Raw genomic sequence first — 17542 nt, forward strand, 5'->3', positions numbered from 1 at the left:
GGCTGCTAGGAGAATAAAGGACCCGGATGAACAAACCCCGCCCTGCGCAGCCGCAAAGGCTGATGGGAAGTGTTTTTTGTAACTGTACTAGCAACTGGTAAATATATAAATATAAAATACATAAAAACACTAGGGACTGGTGAGGCCGCACCTTGCCTACTGTGTTCAGTTTGGGGCCCCTCATTATCAGAAGGACATTGAGGTACTAGAGAGTGCAGAGGAAGCAGCAAAGTTGCTGAGGGGCTGGAGCACGAGTCTAATGAGGAGTGGTTGAGGGACCTGGGACTGTTTAGCCTGGAGAACAGGAGGCTGAGGGGAAACCTTCCCTCTCTCTGAAACTGCCTGAAAGGAAGTTGTAGCATGGAGGGCGTTGGTCCCAAGTAGCAAGCAATGGGACAAGAAGGAATGGCCTCAAGTTGTGCCAGGGGAGGTTCAGATTTTAACTCACACATACCGCCCCATCCGGAGGAGTTTAAAAGGCATTTAGACGAGGTTCTCAGGGACATGGTTTAGTGCCAGAGTTGGGTTAACGGTTGGAATCGATGATCCTGAGGGCCTCTGCCAACCGAAATGATGCTACGATTCTACATTCTATGAATGCAGCGCCCGCGCGCCTCCCCACAACCACAACTCCCACAAGGCACCGCGCGGGGCGAGCCCGGCCAATCAGACGAGGCAGCGCTGTGCGCATTGTCGGGAGCCGGCCTATCAGCGGGCGGCGGGCGGGTCCCCGGCGGCTTTCAATGAGCACGTAACGGGGTTTTGTGTTTCTCCCGCCGCGGGTGTTCCCGCTCCGGCACAGGCCGCCTGCCGGCTCGCTCACCGCCTTGTCCTGTGCCGGCGTGACCCCGGGAAGGCGGATTCCACCACCCACCCCTTCCAGCGAGCACCGCCAGGGAGGAAAGTGCCCTTTCGGCGACGTTACATACCCCAAGTGCCGCACAAAGCTCCCCGTAGCAGCGAGTAAGGCAGACGGCAGGCTCTGCAAACCGGGACTGCTCTACCGACAGGCGGGTCCCGGGCCCGGCGGTGCAACCGACAGGCGGCGCTAGAGCCCCACCCTCCGCCCGGCACCCCGCGCCTGCGCACTAGCACAAGCCGCTCCGCGCACGCCTAACGGACGCTCCCGCCCCGCCCTCTCTGCGCATGCGCACCGCCCCCTCCTGCCCCCTCCCAGCCTACTGAACCCCCCCGGCGCGGCCCAGGAGCGCGGCGGCCGTTTGGCGGGAGATGCGGAGGCAGCCCGGGGACTGCTGAGCGGGCCGAGGCCCGGCGGGGCTCCCGGCGACCCTGCCAGCCGGGCCCGCGGGACAGGGGCGGGAAGAAGCGGGACCCTCCACCGGCCGCCGAGGTGAGGGGCGGAGTAGGGCAAGCCTTGAGCGACGTGCGGATCAACCAATGGGAGAAGCCGTTTCCGTGCCCCGCCCCGCGGGGCTCTCCCGGCGGGTGATTGGCTGGAGGTTGAGGGGCGGGCGCCGTGTGGGTCCTCGTGCGCGGGCCCCGTGCTCGCCGCCCCGCCCCGCGCGGGTACGGTGGCCGGGGGGGGCGGCCCCTGCAGGGCCCGGTGTGCCCCCGGTAACCGCCGCCACCGGAACCGCTCCCGTAAGAACGCAGGGCTAGGCGGCGGCAGCCCCGGGCGGGCCGTGCCCTGCGAGCCCGGCCCTGGTGGCGAGCCGTTTCCAGCCGGGGTGGGGGTGGTTACCGGCAAACCGGGCCCCGCACGGGGCTGCCGTAACCCTTGGGCAACGCTGCCTGAGCGCTTCCGCCGGCCGCCGTTGGGCAACGCCGGCGGAGGGGGGCGGGGGTAGCCGGGCCCTTTAACGGGCGGGGCCGGGGCGGGCGGGGGCGGGGCCGCCTCCGGGACTGGCGGAGCGCGGCCGGGCCCGGTCCGCAGCCCCAGCAGAGCGAGAGCCGCCTCCGCCCCGGTCCGGCCCGCCAGGCAGCGCCTGCACCCGGTGAGACCCGGGGCCGGGGGCTGCTCGGAAAGAGTCGGGGGGCTCCCCGGGGCCGGTTTCCTGGGAGGGGGGTGTCGCAGTCGGTTTTCTGTGCGGCTTCAATCCGGTGACCCTGAGTCTCGGCATAAAGCCGGGGGATGATCTCAGTGTAACGATAAGCTATCGGTGTTAATGGCACGGGTGCATGTAAGAGCTGTGGCGTTAACCATTTCTTTCCTCTCTTGTCTGGTGTTTGTCCGTGCAAAGGTCAGATGTTGCCATCGGTCCTGAAGAAGAGCAGAGTCGGGACCTGCTAAGTGCTGATCTGCCTGTGCTCTGGACCATGGACTCATTGAGGGTGTCTCAGGTGTGAAAATGTCCAGCAGTAACCGGGAGTTAGTGATTGACTTTGTTTCCTACAAGCTCTCACAGAAGGGATACAGCTGGAGTCAGCTGGAGGAGGAGGATGAGAACAGGACTGACTTTGCTGCGGAGGAGGCCGAGATGGACGGCGTCCTCAACGGGAGCCCCTCCTGGCACCCGCCCCCCAGCCACGTAGTGAACGGAGCTGCCGTGCACCGGAGCGGCCTCGAAGTCCATGAAATCATTCAAACAGCCGACGTGAGGCAGGCGCTGAGGGAGGCGGGGGATGAGTTTGAGCTGAGGTACCGGCGGGCATTCAGCGACCTCACTTCCCAGCTCCACATCACCCCCGGCACAGCGTATCAGAGCTTTGAGCAGGTAGTGAACGAACTCTTCCGTGATGGAGTGAACTGGGGCCGCATCGTGGCTTTCTTCTCCTTCGGAGGAGCGTTGTGCGTGGAGAGCGTTGACAAGGAGATGCGGGTATTGGTGGGACGCATTGTGTCTTGGATGACCACGTACTTGACCGACCACCTAGACCCCTGGATCCAGGAGAATGGCGGATGGGTAAGAGCTCCTGTGTGGTGGGGATGGCTGCCCGTGTCCTCCCTCGCTCCAGGCCAGCAGCGCAGCCGGTCGAACCGGAGTGCAGCTCCCCGCAATGTTTGTGCTACTGCATGTCCTAGGCCTTGCAGGGAGATAAAGGGGCGTGTGGCCTTTCCTTCTTTGCTCTTAACCCTCTGCCCCAAGAGGGTCAGTTCACCACGGTGACACAGTTTATGCTCAGATGTGTCCTCCTCCGTCCCTGTTTCTTCTCCTTCTCCCTGGATGTTACATAAAAGACCTGTTTTCCAAGAGCCTTTGGAAATCTAATGTCATCCGAGCTTGTTCTTCAAGCGGGAGCAGCCCTTGCTCTCGGGCATTTACCAGCAGGGAGTGGAGCTTCCTCCTCTCCCGGCACAGTGCTCCGGTGGGCCGGCCTGCGGTCTGCTGGGCTAACAGCCACTTCTTCATTCTGGAGACAAGACTTTGCCTTCAGCTGTGCGCACAGTGCAGTGAATCCCACCACAGATGTGGGCGGGTGGGCTGCTGGGTCTGTGTAAATGGTGCAGCAGGAGCCAGTGCTGAGCTGGGGAGCTGCTCGACCTGCAGCTGCCTTTTCCTTGGCAGGGAGTCACGCTCCCAGCTGCCCCAGCAGCAGAGCCCAGGACGCTAGCCGTGAGGTATTAACATGAATAAGCATTTCTGCAGGAAGCATTCCTGAGATGCCGGGTCCGGCTGCGCGGTGCTGCCTGGGACTGCCAGCGGGAGGTACACGACCTACAGATGCCTGAGTTTTCTTTCTACTTCTGCATTTTAGTGATTCCCTGCTGGTGTAACCTTTTGCTGGTGCACAGTGGGAAGAGTTCACGCTGTCAGGTGTTAGCATCTAAACGGTGGGGAATTGGCTCCCTCCCAGCCCCCTCCATCTCCCAGTCCATCAGCAGCCCCTGTGTCTGGGGGAGACAGGAACCTTTGAGCCCCATGCTGCGCTCTGCGCCCTCCTGGCAGAGCAAAGCCACGGGGGCCCCTGGGAGCTCCTCAGCTCTGGGTGCCTGGCCAGTGGTGCCGGGGATCCCAGAGAAGAGGGGGAGCCGGTGCAGCCAGGGAAGGGAGCAGGTTCACGCAGGGTGCAGGAATTCCAGGAATGCGGCCGCCCTGGGGCTCTGCCTGGGTGGGGTTGCTCCAGCAGAGGCTTCGGTTTCGATGAATAACCCAGGATGTGCTGCCCATTTCATCCGGCTCTGTCTGGCCCATTAGCTCTCTCATCCTGCAGATAACCCTGGTCAAAAGCTGAGTTCCTTCCCCCTCCCTCTGGCTTTGGCTTTTAAAGCCACAGATTAGTCTTGGAATTGAGTGATCAAATTGAGGTTTCCAAGCTAGTGTGGCTGTTGCTGTTAGTGATTGGGCTGTATCCTGGAGACCTAGGCGATAATGCAATCTGATTTTTTGTAAATGAACTCTCTGGGGGATTTAGATTAAATCACTGGTGGAAAATCACTGGTCCCTGCTTGCGGGGAATGAAATACCTCCTCCTTCCATTCCCCACCCCCACCATCATGGTTAAGACTTCAATTTTTTTGTGTCTGTCTGTAAATTCATTGTTTGGTGCAAATATTTGTTCAACAGATTGCGGAAGGGTCAGGACTCCTCTCCCTCTGACCCGCCCACCAGCTCTTGCTTTGAAGATCGCCGCTTGCCGTGCTTCCCACCCCGGCAGTGGCCTCGCTCTCCTCTCCTAACCTTGAACGGGGCTCTGACTTTGCTGCTGGGGCTGAGGGGGAGCCAGGCAGGATGGAAAAGGCAGGTGATCCCACCCCACCAGCCACCAGAAAAAGGGCTGGAGAGCGTGGCTGCTGCCAGCCTGTTGCAAACCCCAACCCGGTGCTTGTTTGACATCTCAGCCATGGCTTCCCTCCACACGCAGGTTTCATGTGTCCCCTCTCAGGGACAGCCATGCGCTCTGGGGAAGGGCTGGTGCAGCAGGAGCTCCCGAGTGCCTCACGTGTGGGACGTACATGGGGATGCTCCGCTGTGCTCTGGCGGCTGCGGGGAGGGAGCTGCTGGCCTGCTGCCAGCTCTCCCCGCACCGAGCAAGTGCCACCCTGCGCTCGCTGTGACCCACTGGTGCCCCTCCTGCCGCCCTGTTTGCACAGCAAACCTGTTTGGTGCATCAGAGCTGTTAGAGCCTGTCCCATGCAAACAAAGCTCTCTCGAGAGGTGCAGCAGGCAGGTCCTGCTGAGAAGGATGCAAGTTGTGGCAGGTCTGTGTGGCAGGGAGTGGGTGGTTTGTGTTTTAGAGTGCTGCAGTGTTTCTCTTCCTGGAAAGCCCCTCTGAAAGAGGGAAGGAGCGCGGCTCCATCACAAGTGTGGCACAGCCTGCTCGCGTAGGAAGCTGTTTCATTCCCCACCAGTGGAACAAAGGCAAGCGTAGGATGGCAGCGGAGTGCGCGTTTGTCTTTGGAGAGGCCTCTGAAGGCTGCTGTGTGCTGGGCTGCAGCAGTTTTCTTGAGAAACCATTTTTTGAGGCGAGGGGGAAATGGTAAATCTTGCTATGTAGTATTAACATGGGTGTATTTTATCATGTTTTCTGGCTCTACATTGATTTGCTGCCTTCTCTGCAATCTGGCACTGAAAACAAACAAGAAGAACCCAAGGGGGGCATTTAATAACCAGCCCTGGGCTGAAGAGAGCTGCTGCCTTGCTGAGCCATCAGAGCCAAAGAGGAGGCTTCCCTGGGGCAGCATCTTTGGTCAGGACCAGATTCCACAAGCTGTGGAGTTCAAACAGTGATCCCGTGGGGATCGGGAGTCGTTGGGGGTGAGATCTGGCAAATGGGAGCGCAGGACGGGGAGTGCAGGGCAAGCAGGAGCGCCTGTCAGGCAGAGGTGCACTGACCGTGCGTAATCTGCTGGAGAAAGGAACATGAGCAGCAGCTCCTGCCTGCAAATCCACATCCAGAGGGGGATTTGAAGGGGGATTCTAGGGGACAGATCTGTGGGCACAGGCCAGAGGTTTCCCATTTGCAGGATGTGTGGTGGGGACCACCTGAAGGGGCTGTATCAGGCCAGGACTGAGCAATGAGCACCTTTGTCACCAATCTGTGACATCTGAATCCTGACGTGCTGGGCCAGGCTGCAGGAGGATGGGCTGTGTGTGCTTGGTGTGCCGGACGGACGTGTTGTGTCGCTCTGCGGTGGACTGGAAGTTTGCGGTTCTGTTTGGGGAAAACCCTTAGAAGATGTCAATATAGCAAACTCATTTTCTATCTTTTTGATTTTTTTCTTGAATGATGGGAAGTGACTCAGCCTTTGTCATATGACAGATTGCAGCTGGGATTTCGTCCTGTGCTCTTGTTCCAGCCTTCTCAATGGTTTCAGGTTGAGAGCAATGCTTTGATTCTCAGCTCTTCAGAAATGCTTTGTGGCCTCGTGCCATTGCCTAGGGATCCTGCGTGACTCCCTGCAGCCACCACGGGTTAACGTGTCAGTTTTTGGGGGTGTCCCGGTGCTGCTGATCCCCTTTGAGATCCACTTGCTGGCCAATGTGTGGCAGGGGTGGCTCTGGGAGGCGGCTGCAGCTTTGCTGTCCCTGAGCTGAATCCCAAGCAGTGCTCTGCACAGCTTCGCTGGGCTATCGCTTTCCAGTTTGTCCTCTAACTATTTTACAGTCTGGATCCCTTGCAGCTGAGACGATGCCCCCATTGTCATCACCTGCTTGGGATGAAAAAAATACCGTTCCCTTGCCAGCTGAATCCCTCATGTCCCTTTGCAGTACGGGCTGTTCCTCTGGCGGTTGCTGCCTGCAGGGTCCTGGCTCGGGCTGTCCTGCCTGGCACGGCCGTGTCCTTGGTGCGGCCAGGGATGTGGGCTCGGTGCGTGGATCCCGGCAGCTCCTGGCCCTGTCCGTGACCTGGGAGGCTGCTGTGCCGCGCTCTCCAGGAAATGCCATTGGAATGAGTTCCCTGCCGCTTCCTACCGCCCACAGCAGCATTCCTGCCGCTAGACCCAGGGCCTAGAGCCTCGCTCCTCACCCCTTCTCCTTCTCTGGGGCCCTGCCTGTTTTCCTCACTGCCTCTGAGTGTGCAGTGCAGTTTGATGACGTTCCTCAGATCTGTGATTAGAGCAGGCGCCTGGAAGGCAAAGCCACTGCCCAGGGCTGGCTGCGGCCCACCACAGCAAAAGGGACGGCGTTCCCTCCCAGGGGAGCCGCTGGGAACTCGGGTTTGTAAAGCACTCGGAGGTCCTTTAATCCAGAGAATGGAATGTCATTTAAAAAAAGACCTGTGAAATAATTAACAAACTGTTTCTTGCTGCTTACAACTGCTCTCGCTCACGTCGGCCATCCCAATCACTCCGCTCCTGTCTGAAAGTGGAGCTGGGTGCCCCGAGTGCTGCCTGGGCCCTGTCCCCATTTCAGCAGCAACGGGCTCTTTTTTCCCCTGTGGAAGCTGCAGTTTTCTGTACATGCCCCGAGTGCTCCCCAACCTATGCGGAGCTCCTGTTTGGTTTGTGTACGTGGGTCACCCCCAGGAGCAGCCACGTGCCTGTGGCCTACATGTGATGCTTCAGGCCTTTGCTTAAGCTTCGCTTTTGATTTTCCCCAAGCTGTGAGCCTAGTCCCACCCTGCCATTCCAAGGAGTGTTCCTCCAGCAGCTCTTTCCCCACTAACTGTGGAGCTGGAGTGTTCCCCGGAGGAGCTGGGGGAAGGGAAGGGATGAGTATTGGTTGTACAAGTGTTGCAGACCTGCTGAACCGAGAGGCGAGGGATTAATGGTGGCTCCTGCAGTGGGAGCGGGAAGGGGCTGGGGGCAGCTGCTCCCTCCCCTCCTGTCACCCCCAGAGCAGTCGGGATCTGGACCTGTCTCCTGGCTGATGCGGCGCAAAGGTCTCATCTGCGGAGTGGCTTTGCCTTCAGGAAAGCAGCAGCGTTCTCCTCCTCCACCCTCCCGAGAGGAATCTTACCCTTAAACACTATTGTTCTGAGCAACTAAAGATTAACACAGATAATGGAGGCATGAAAGGGAAGCGGTGGCTGTCGGTGCCAGGGCACTCCTTGGTTTGCTGCCCTGGCCTTGGACAGGGAAACCAACCATCCTCCCTGCTCCCCACCTGCTCGGATGTGCAGGGGGGTGTTTGGTGCAAAATCCCTCTGCAGTCCACTCCTGATCGTCCTTGGGATGCCAGGGGCTTCAGTGAGGGGACCTGCATTCCCAGGGCGTGCAAAAGCTTTCCCCTGTGGTGGGGGAGGCGGGGGCTTTGCTGGGGGCAGTGTGGGGATGTGCGGTGGCCCTGGCCACGGTCGGGGGGGGACAAGGGGCTTCCCCTTGGCTGCAGCAGCGCCCGGCGGAGCGCAGGTCGGGGCTGCGGGAGGCACAGCCGTTAGCAGATGGCTCCAGCTGGGCTCACCGGGGACCAGGTGTGGGTTTCGGGACGCAGCCTTTGCAGAGAGATGTCAGGTTTGAATCTGGGAGGCTCGAGGGGCTGAGCCGTGGCTGCTACGACTTGCATGCTGGGGAGCCGTGACCTAGTTGTGCTGTAGAAATGCTCGGTTTATTTCTTATTTTTAGGTATTTTGCTTATTTTATCTTCATGTTTAATTTAGTTAGCAAAAGAGGAATGCAAGGGCTGAGCGGCACTGGGAAGGACTGCCTGCAGGCGGGAGCGCAGCCGCGTCGCTCCAGCCGCCCGCGTCTTCTCTTGGACACGTGCTCACGTGTACCAGCCCAGTGCTGTCTCTCAGGATCTCTTTAATGGGAAACCCAGCGCATCAACGCTGCTGGTGCCTCCGGGAGAGCGTGGGAGGGAGGAGCGGGGTTCGGAGCATTAACCAGAGAGGTTCCTGTGGCCACGGGGACTGTTGGAACGTGGTACTCTAACCGGTGTCCGTCCCAGTAGAGCAGGGAGCTGGGCAAGCACGGCGTTTCGGCCGCCTTTGGGCTGGTTATTCTCCATGCCGCTTGCCCCTGCGTGCAGCCAGTGTGCCCAGGGCTGGGTAGTAGGCAGTATCTGCGCAGAGGGAGGTTTCAGGGTCTGTGTGATTCCCTTGGGGAGAGCTGCTTGAATTTATTGCATTATCCTCCTTCCTGCTCAAGCTTGTGTTTCAGCTGCGTCTGCAGACGGAGCTTCTGATTTAAGTAGATCCAATTAGTAGCTAGCTTCTGGCATCAGCATCCTGCTTGGGGAGATGAGCCCTGGAGACGAGGAGCCTCTGGTGGGAGTGGGGCCAGGCTCAGCTGTTAGGATGGTCCCGGAGCTCACCGGCTCGCAGCCCTGCTCCCAGGCTTGGGGGAAACTGAGGCAGGTGTCCTCTGCTCCGTGCTCCACCTGGCCGAGAACAAAGAGCAGGCAGGTTCTCCCTGCCTGTATCGCTGCCAGGCAGGTGCTCTTAAGACCAAAATCAAATATTCTGAAATGTGACATTTTGTCAGGGCTTTGAGCAGGAGCTGCTCAAGCCGGGGCTGCGCGAGAGGCAGAGCTGAGAGGGCCGTGTCTGTTGGGGGTAGTACCGTGCACTTGAGGGGAGCATGGAGCTTCCCCAAGGAGCATGGATGGATTTTCTCAGGTTTTCTTCCTTGTTGGGCTCTTTGGGAAGCTCAGAGAAGAGGCCTGGGCTGGCGCAGAGCTGGTTTGGTTTGGATGCAGCTGACCCTGGTGGGACAGCTCTCTGCATCACTGCCCTGGTTCTCTAGATGATGCTCGTGCCAGTTGCACATCTCTCTGGTTTTTGCCACCGTCGAGGCTGAGGAAGGTCGGGGACCCTCCGAGTGCGGTACAGGAACATGGCTAGTGGCAGTACATGACATTATTGTGTGTGTCACCTGTGGGGAGCTGCCTCGGGGTTTGGGCTGGGACGTGGGAGCTGGGTGTGTATGTGGCCTTGGGTAGTGTCTGACTAATGTACGGAGAAAATGAGGTGTTGCTACCTGTAAATCAGCCGTCATAGCAGCGTTGCAAGTGCTTCTATCCTGGCTCACCAGCGTATTAAACTTGCCAGAGTGCTAATATCTTTTATTAGAGCAGCTGACCTCATTTAGAAGCTTCCAGTGCACCAGCCAGTGATTATTTCATGCAACAACACGTATGAAGGAGCCCAGGGCAGAGCACAAAGTCTCCTTCTCGTGCCACACAGCTCTCCCGCGTTTGCTGCATCAGCTGCCTGCTCTGCTTCCTGCCCTCCAGCCTGCGAGGGTTTTGCTGTGGGGGACTCAATGGCCTGGATCATTTGAGATTTCATGTGGACTAACAGGAAGTGAAAACAGAATGAGCACATCTTCCTCCTCTTCCTGCACCTCCACCCTTTCCCCTTTTTCATTCAAGTGGCATGTCGGAATTACAGCAGCCTCGTGAGGCACTGGGGCTCGACCGCCGCTCCTCCGGGATGCTGGTGACGAGTGGCTCGAGGTGGGAGAAGCAGGTGGCCCTTCCCGGGGATCTCTCTCCCCCGGGGACCATCCCTGCACGTGGCCTCACGCTCTGGTGATGCCGCCGTTCCCCGCAGGGAGGGTTTGGGGTGAGGCTCACAGTGCAGTCGGGGGCCTGGGGGAGCCGTTGGCACCACAGGACTCAGCCCCCGGCCGGGAGGGAACATGGCTCTGCAGACAGGCACACGTGAGCCCCGCACATCTCCTCGGCACAGGTTTCCCCACAGTTACACAAGGGCACGATTGCACAGGAGCTGTGACGTCTGGGAAAAGCAATGACAAGGTGAAAATTGAGCTTCGTGCCCCGGGTGCGGGGGACCCTGCCGAGTGAGGTCCGGCGCAGAGAGCTGGCACTGGAGAACCGTGAAATGAAAGCAGGAGCCGTCCCTGCCCCCCGCGCGCGCCCCTCACACAAAGGCTGCTCTGCCTGCCGGGGCTCAGACACCATCTGTCCAGTGGGGAAAAGCATCAGAGAGACCGTCTTTTCTCGGACTATTCCACTTAATGCCCTTTGGAAAACAATCCCATTCCCAGCAGGTGCTAATCTCTTGAGTGGATCCGGCTCAGCCAGCGTGTTCTTCGCTGTGCCTTTGTACCGGAGCCTCGTCCCTGCCAGCGTGCCCGGCGCCGGCTGGGGCTTCAGCACCTTCGGGAGCCCTCGGCCTGCTCAGTGCTGGGAGAAACGCTGATGAAAGATGGATGCAAGTAGATTAGTCATTTGCTTTAATACACATGAATGTTTCAGCAGATTTCTGGAGCGCAGAGCACAATTCCCTGCTCTCCATCTCGTGCTGCCTCCTGGGGAAGGGACAGGGCTTACAGCTGTCACCGGAGCCCCTTTCATCTATTTGGGAAATGCTGAAATTGTACTGAATGGTGTGGGGTTATTGCAGGTTCCCTGGAGCTGGTGATGAAACCAGTTTGACAGGAGGCTGCCGTGGCGAGGATTAGGGCTGGAATGTGCCGGTGAGGGGTTGTTTCTGCTTAGAAAAGAGCTGGCTCTGGGCTGGAGCCCCACAGGTCTGGTGGGCCCCACTGCAGGCTGCAGCCCCGCTCTGTGTGTGGCTGCGGGGAGGAGAGCGAAGTGGGGATGTGCTTATTTATTTAACCCTTTTGCATTTATGGCTGAGGGTCATGGGTTTCTCTGCATGCAGAGTCCTGGAGCTCAGCCAGGGGCGGCACCCCAATCCCAGAGCACCCCAATCCCAGAGCACCCCAATCCCTGAGCACCTCAGTCCCCAAGCACCCCAGCACCTGCTCCCAGGGCCACAGTGGCAGCCAGCGGGTGGCAATTCTGTGCCATTGTCATGGAGATCAGCAGCTGCTTCCCTGGAGGTCACCATTTGCATAACAGTCAGAGCTGGGTCTCTGGAGCCCTTGCACCTGCCAGGGCACTGTCCCCAGAGCCCCTTCCCCAGCCCCTCCTCAGCCTGCCCAGGGTGCTGACAGGACCAGTGGGGTGAACTGGGGGTCTGGAGGAACTCCGAGACCTCTGTCTGGGATGGCAGGTTTCCTTGGCTTGCCCCAGTGTCCAGGGCTCGCGTTGACCTGGTCCCAGTACCGCAGTGCAGTGTGACAGGCACGGGCATGCTCGGTGTCCCTGCTGCCCCCCGCTTTGGTGCTGGGCTTTGGACAGGGCTGAGGGCAGCGGGGGCCACGTGTGGCTGCGGTGTCGGAGGGAGCAAGATGGAGGGAGAACCTCTGGGATGTCTCTTCCACTTTCACAGTGCGTAGGGACCCGCCAAGCTGTGTTTACAGGATCCCAGTGGCAGCCTTTGGGAATACTTATGTTTTCTTTTTTTTTTTTTTTTTTTTTTTTTTAACAAAGATCTCAGCTGCCTTTTCCCTCCTGTGCTTCACCTCCAGGTTTGCATATGCCAGTCCCACGCGGTGAGCTGGCAGCCCGGCAGGGCTCAGGGAGCAGGTTGCTGTCGGTGCTTTGTTGTGGTCTGCACTGAGCTGCTGCTTTGCTGTTTCCACCCTTGTCTCGCTGCTCAGCACAAAACTCTTCCCAGTATCTCATTAACAAATGTCTGGTCGTCCAGCTGACTCCTCTCCTGGCCGGTGATTGGCGTTAGACCTGTTAGCAGTAACACAGCTGTAGTGACGGCAAAGGTAGAACAGAAACAGGCTTGTTTTCAAGTGAAACATTGCCTCGTGATGAGGATGCCTGGGTTGGGAGTCAGATGCTGTGGCTCATGCATTGGCTTGTGTGCAACTCCGGGCAAAGCACTTAGCCTCTCCGCACCCCTCTTGATCTGTCTGGGAACAATGCTGACTTATCCCACAGGAGGTTTTGGAGAACCAACTGATTTTTGATGAAACACATGAAAATTTTGGGTAGAAATGCTTTTGTACATGCTGAGCTGGTTGCTGTGGGTGTCTTGGCTGGGAGTCGGGGCTGCAGCTCCTGCTGCACTCGGAGTCTCCCTGTCAGAGTTGGACCAAGTGCCGCTGGTTCACCATGAATAGTCCCAGTAGAGCCCAGCTCTTTGCTGTTTCTCAGAGCTTTGTGCCGCTCTCTCGGTGACCTCTGTACCCTTCACCTGTGTAAGGGGAGCCTTGAGCACCCAAACTGCCCTGCCCCTCCCGCCCTCCCCATCCCACTCCATCCCGGCTCACAAGGGACCAGACAGGGATTCATCACCGTGTCTTGTGGGTTTTATCACCGCCCTCATGGGTCGGTGTCACCAAATCCTCTTTCCCCCAAGCACTGGGGCTTATCTCGAAAGAGGAACTGGGTCTGAATGGGACCCGGAGCTGCTGGGGCAGAGCTGGTGAATGGAACCAGTGGAGCCTCTGCTGCTGCTGAAGCTTGAGGTCTTCCCTGTCCCACTTCCAGGCCAGGATGCAAATGCTGTCTCAGCTGTACCTCCTGCCTGGTTAATCTGCTCTCCCACCCAGGACAGAGCACTTGGGGTCAGCCCTGCTCCTCTTTCCTCTCTACCACAGTGCTGTGTTTCCTCACTGGGCCATATTTTCGTGGTGGCTGTGTCCCCCTGGGAGTGGGGCATGATTCGGGGCACTGCAGGTGTCTCGAGAGCCCTTGGTGCTGCAGAACCTCCCTGTTCTGCAGGACCACGGGCACCGGTGGACTCTGGATCTCCAGGTACCCCATCTTCTGCTGTGCATGTGCAGCTGGAGGGAAGTTCCCACAGCAAATACTGGTTTAGTCTCCAGCAAGAAAATACCATGTCCTTCCTCAGCGCTGGCGGGGGGGAGGCAAAGCCGGGGGATTGCCTTTTGCGTAGGCAAAACCTCTCGCTGCTTCCTCCTTTCCCGCCCCAGAGCATTCTCCCCTTGGAGGTGGCTGTCCCTGGGCTGGCGAAGGGGATGTGACCACGTTGGGCAGGGAACAGCCTGTCCTCTCCGAGCTGGAAGGGGCCCACGGGTACGCAGGGAGGGAGCTTGAGACATGGTTGAGACACTGACGTGCTGTTGCTGCCATAGTCCTTGTGAGCAACTCAGGAATTCCAAATATTTCCTCTCAGATAAAGGTGACTGGAGGAGGCCAGAAATATCTGGACGTGTCTGGACAAGCCTGAGATCCCAAACACCAGAGCAGAGAGGTCAGAATCGGTACTGGGAGCACTGGGTTTCAGGTGCTGAGCGGTAGCAGCGCAGGGCGGTGTGGGAACTACACAAGCTGCTGTTCCCCAGCTCGCACCCAGCCGGTGGGGAGGAACACACGCCTGCCTGTTTCCCACCACCCCTGCTCTGGGATTGCCATTCCCAGGGGACACATCTGGGATTGCAGTTGTGCAGGGGCTGAGCTGTGGCAGATCCTGGGGATGGCTTCGCCAGGGAAGGACAAGGCGTCCTCCTCTGCGGCCCCCACTGAGCTCCCAGGGGAAGCCGAGGGGCTCGCGTCCCCTCCCTGCCCACGCGGAGCTCCTGTCGTGCCCCTCTCCGCCTGTAGCACCCGATAGCTCTTGGTTCAACATCTGCCATTTATCTCTTGTTCAGCAAACACTTCCTTTTCTTAGAAGTAAGGGCTTCAAAACACGCTTCTTGGAACTGCCTTTCCCCAAGCTCAGGGCACATACCGTGGAGAAGGCGGCGTGGAGGTGGCTGCCAGCGCTCTCTGGCTCCCTGCTCTAGGGGGGCCCGTCCTGGGGCTGGTCCTGCTGCCAGCCCCTTCCACCTCCACAGCCTCTCGTGGGTCAGGAGGAGCCTACGTGGGGCTCGGTGGGGCAGGTGTTACTGAATCCCCAAACAAAGTGGCTTTTTCGGAGGGAATGTAGCATATTGGATGTAGCCTCCTCTTGGGTGCAAGGATCCCCCAGTACTGAGGGATGTTTAGGACTGGTTTTGGATGAGCCCATGCCTTCTGTCCCGTTCCTGTCACCTCCGTCGCCAGCAGCCTGCTCGTGGGGCTGTCACTGCTGTGCTGCTTGTCACCACCTATCAGCACAGGGATTTCCTCTGCCATAATTGAAAATATCCCCTCCTTGGGTTTGGACTCTTCTCCCATCTCTCTCTCACAGCACATCCCTGGCTGTTTCCGTGCCCTTCATGCTGGTGAGCAGTGGGGCTGGCAGCGGGCAGCAGCAGGCAGCAATGGCCAGCTGCCCTCACCTTTGTCCCTGGATGGCACCTGCCTGTGACCCCCTGTCCTGCCTGTCCCTGCAGGGCTGCGTTGCGATCCAGCACCTTGGCAGAGCCCGCGCTGCCTTCTGCTGCTCTGTGTAGGTGGCTGGAGTCATGGGGACGGTTGTCACATCCCTTAAGAGGACTCAGAGCAAGGTGACAGCAGCCACATGCCCTGGGGTGAGTTGGCAAAGTCCCTGTTGTCCCAGCACTCTGTCCCCAGGTCTGCTGATACCTCCTCACGGTGAAGGGGGTGTGAAGGCAACGGGGGGGTCGGTGGTGCTGGGATGGTGTGGGGTGAAGGTACAGGAGCAGTGGTGGGTGCTGGGGTGCACAGCTCGCCTGGGCGGTTGTTCAGGTACCTGTGGCCAAGGAGAGGGACACGGCTGGGAGCAAAGGAGCTGAAAACCCACATGTGAGCTGGCTGGTGCGTCTGTGGCACGGTGAGGAGCTGCCCTGCGAGCTGTGACTGCGCCGGGGCTGTGCTGGGGGTCTGGGGACAGGCACTGCATTTCTGGGAGGAATGGAGAGGCACCTGCCCAAAGAGCCTCTGGATCCCAGACGGGATCTGGGCACCGTGGCTTTATCACAGGCTGTGGGGAGGGATGCTGCCCCTGCCCGTGGAGGTCAGGGAGAGGCATGACACAAGCTCAGCGTCAGCCAGGCTTATCTCTGCTTTCCCAGAGCAGCCGGGTTACTGGAACTGTGTTCACTTATCGGGGAACAGGGGACTTGCCGGGAAGACGGGCTGGAGGTGTGACAGCACCGATCCCCTGCTGTCACTGAGCTGCCTGCTGTCCCCAAGTCTGGCGCTTCCAGCTCCCGCTCCCCAAGCCCCAGGGCTCCTGCTCAGCCCTGATAAACTGGGAGCAGCTGGTGTGGGCTGCCCAGGGACTGTCCCTGTGGTGCCTGGGTCCCCCAGCAGCTCTGTCCTCACAGTGGCCCAAGGTGCCCGGGGGAGCAGGAGGGCTGGCATCATGCCCAGGGGTGCTGCACCAGTGCAGGGGGCAGATACGCTCCCCAAGAGCCTGTTTCTGGGAGCAGTTCAGCTCTGGTGGTCTTTCTCTCTGTGCCCTCCTTCTGTCCAGGCCATCTGTCTCCAGCCCTGTCACCTGCCTGCCTCTGAGGTCAAGGGGCTGCAGCAGTTTGCTGCACGGTGGAATGGGTGAAATCTGCTCCCGGCGATGAAGGGCTGGAGGTGGCCGGTGTGGCCGGGCAGCTCCGGAGCGGCCGCATTCCTGGCCAAGCTCTCCCAACACCCCAGGGAAGGCAGGAGCTTCGTGACCCGGCGTGGCCACCATGGCTGCAGGGACTCACAAATACGGATGGTGCTGCTGTGTAACCCACGACAGCTGGGCTGTGGGGTGTTTGTCTTGCTGGGGTGCAGCAGTGCAGACAGGGAGGATCTGTGAGGCTCACCTTACAAAATGTAAGGCACACCTTACAAAATCTGCTTGCAATAGAGCTTTGCAGTTTAGTATTGTACATAGTTCAGTTCTTGGCGTCAGTGTTTATCTGGAGAGGCTGTTTGACTATTGGGTTTTGACCATTTGCTTCTAAGAGGAGTCAGGAAAACTAATCCTAAAAGAGGTGTCCATTGAGTACCTGTTAAAGTTCTGACCCAGGGGCAGTGGAGTTGACACACTGTGTGTTCCTGCTGCAACCCGAGGCATCAACCTGCTGCTGCCCGGGCCTCGCCGTGGAACACAGCCCCACGTTTTCCTGCTGCAATGGTTTGTGTCACACTTGGATGCTGATTTAGGGAGCCCAGAGCACATGACGTGTCCCCTGCCCTCATGGTTCTTCTCCTTGCAAATCCTTTCTGGCATCCCCTTCTCTAATGACTGGTCCTGTGCTTCCCCATCACCCTCTGTGCATGATTCAGAGCGAGGAAGCACAAGGTGTCTGTCACCCACCCAGTCCCCAGCACTGTGTTCCTGCTGGCAGGACCTGGCACCTTCCACCCCTTCCCACCCCTTCCCGCTGCCTCTGCCCCTCTGAACTGCCCCGCAGCAGGGAAGGAGCCCCAGAAAGCGGCACTGATGGACCCTGCGCTCCCCTTTCTCTGCTCACTGCTGCTCTCTTCCCACAGGGGCGGTTTGTGGACCTCTACGGGAACAATGCTGCTGCCGAGGTGAGGAAGGGCCAGGAGACCTTCAACAAGTGGCTCCTGACTGGGGCAACGGTGGCAGGCGTGCTTCTGCTGGGATCCCTGCTGAGCCGCAAGTGACCCACCACCGCATCCCCCTGGCACCGGGACGGCTGCACCTTCACCACCACATCCACTACACTCCGCTCCCGAGCACCGTCACCGGGAGCAGCCCCCCCGCTTCCCGGGCGAGTGCCCTGCTCCTCGGAGCTTTCTCTCTTGTGCCGCCAGCTCCTTTTAGCGTAAGCCCTCTTATTTACCATTCCGTTGTGTTTTAAAGGCGCTGCGACTGATGCAGCACTTCAGCCGACAGCTCCCAGCGCTGGCGAGGCCCAGGCAGCCGGGGGCAGGACTGGCTAGAAGGTGTCCCAGCCCTGCAGGGTCCTTTAGATCACTTTGAAGAGAATAAACAGACTTATTTTTGCATGTGTGAGTGCGTGCGTGTGTGTAGATGTGTCACTAATATAAGGTTCCCCATCCAGAGCGAGGGACCAGGCTCCATGTCCCCATCTCGGGCACGCTTGGGGCCTGGGAGGAGGCGG

At 59.1% G+C, this 17542-nt stretch overlaps 1 protein-coding gene across 4 annotated transcripts; it reads left to right on the forward strand.

Annotated features, from left to right (window-relative positions):
- The first annotated feature begins 1181 nt into the window (after positions 1-1181).
- BCL2L1 (BCL2 like 1) lies at positions 1182-17424 on the forward strand. 4 transcript variants are annotated; one of them, XM_065645617.1, is made up of 3 exons: positions 1182-1351; positions 2202-2864; positions 16944-17424. In XM_065645617.1, exons 2-3 carry the CDS (start codon positions 2310-2312, stop codon positions 17079-17081), a joined length of 693 nt encoding a protein of 230 aa, XP_065501689.1. In that variant the 5' UTR covers positions 1182-1351; positions 2202-2309; the 3' UTR covers positions 17082-17424. The 4 variants fall into 4 exon arrangements, with proteins under 4 accessions (XP_065501689.1, XP_065501688.1, XP_065501687.1 ...); XM_065645616.1 differs by lacking the exon at positions 1182-1351 and adding an exon at positions 1519-1602; XM_065645615.1 differs by lacking the exon at positions 1182-1351 and adding an exon at positions 1869-1955.
- Positions 17425-17542: the final 118 nt, after the last annotated feature.

The sequence above is a fragment of the Caloenas nicobarica genome, chromosome 15 (assembly GCF_036013445.1).
Source record: "Caloenas nicobarica isolate bCalNic1 chromosome 15, bCalNic1.hap1, whole genome shotgun sequence".
NCBI lineage: Eukaryota > Metazoa > Chordata > Aves > Columbiformes > Columbidae > Caloenas > Caloenas nicobarica.

Excerpts from the sequence above, each read along its gene's own strand:
- BCL2L1 (XM_065645617.1), top strand. The coding sequence starts at position 2,310 with ATGTCCAGCAGTAACCGGGAGTTAGTGATTGACTTTGTTTCCTACAAG. Across the intron at positions 2,865-16,943 it reads TCCAGGAGAATGGCGGATGG|GGGCGGTTTGTGGACCTCTA; the intron begins GTAAGAGCTCCT and ends CTCTTCCCACAG.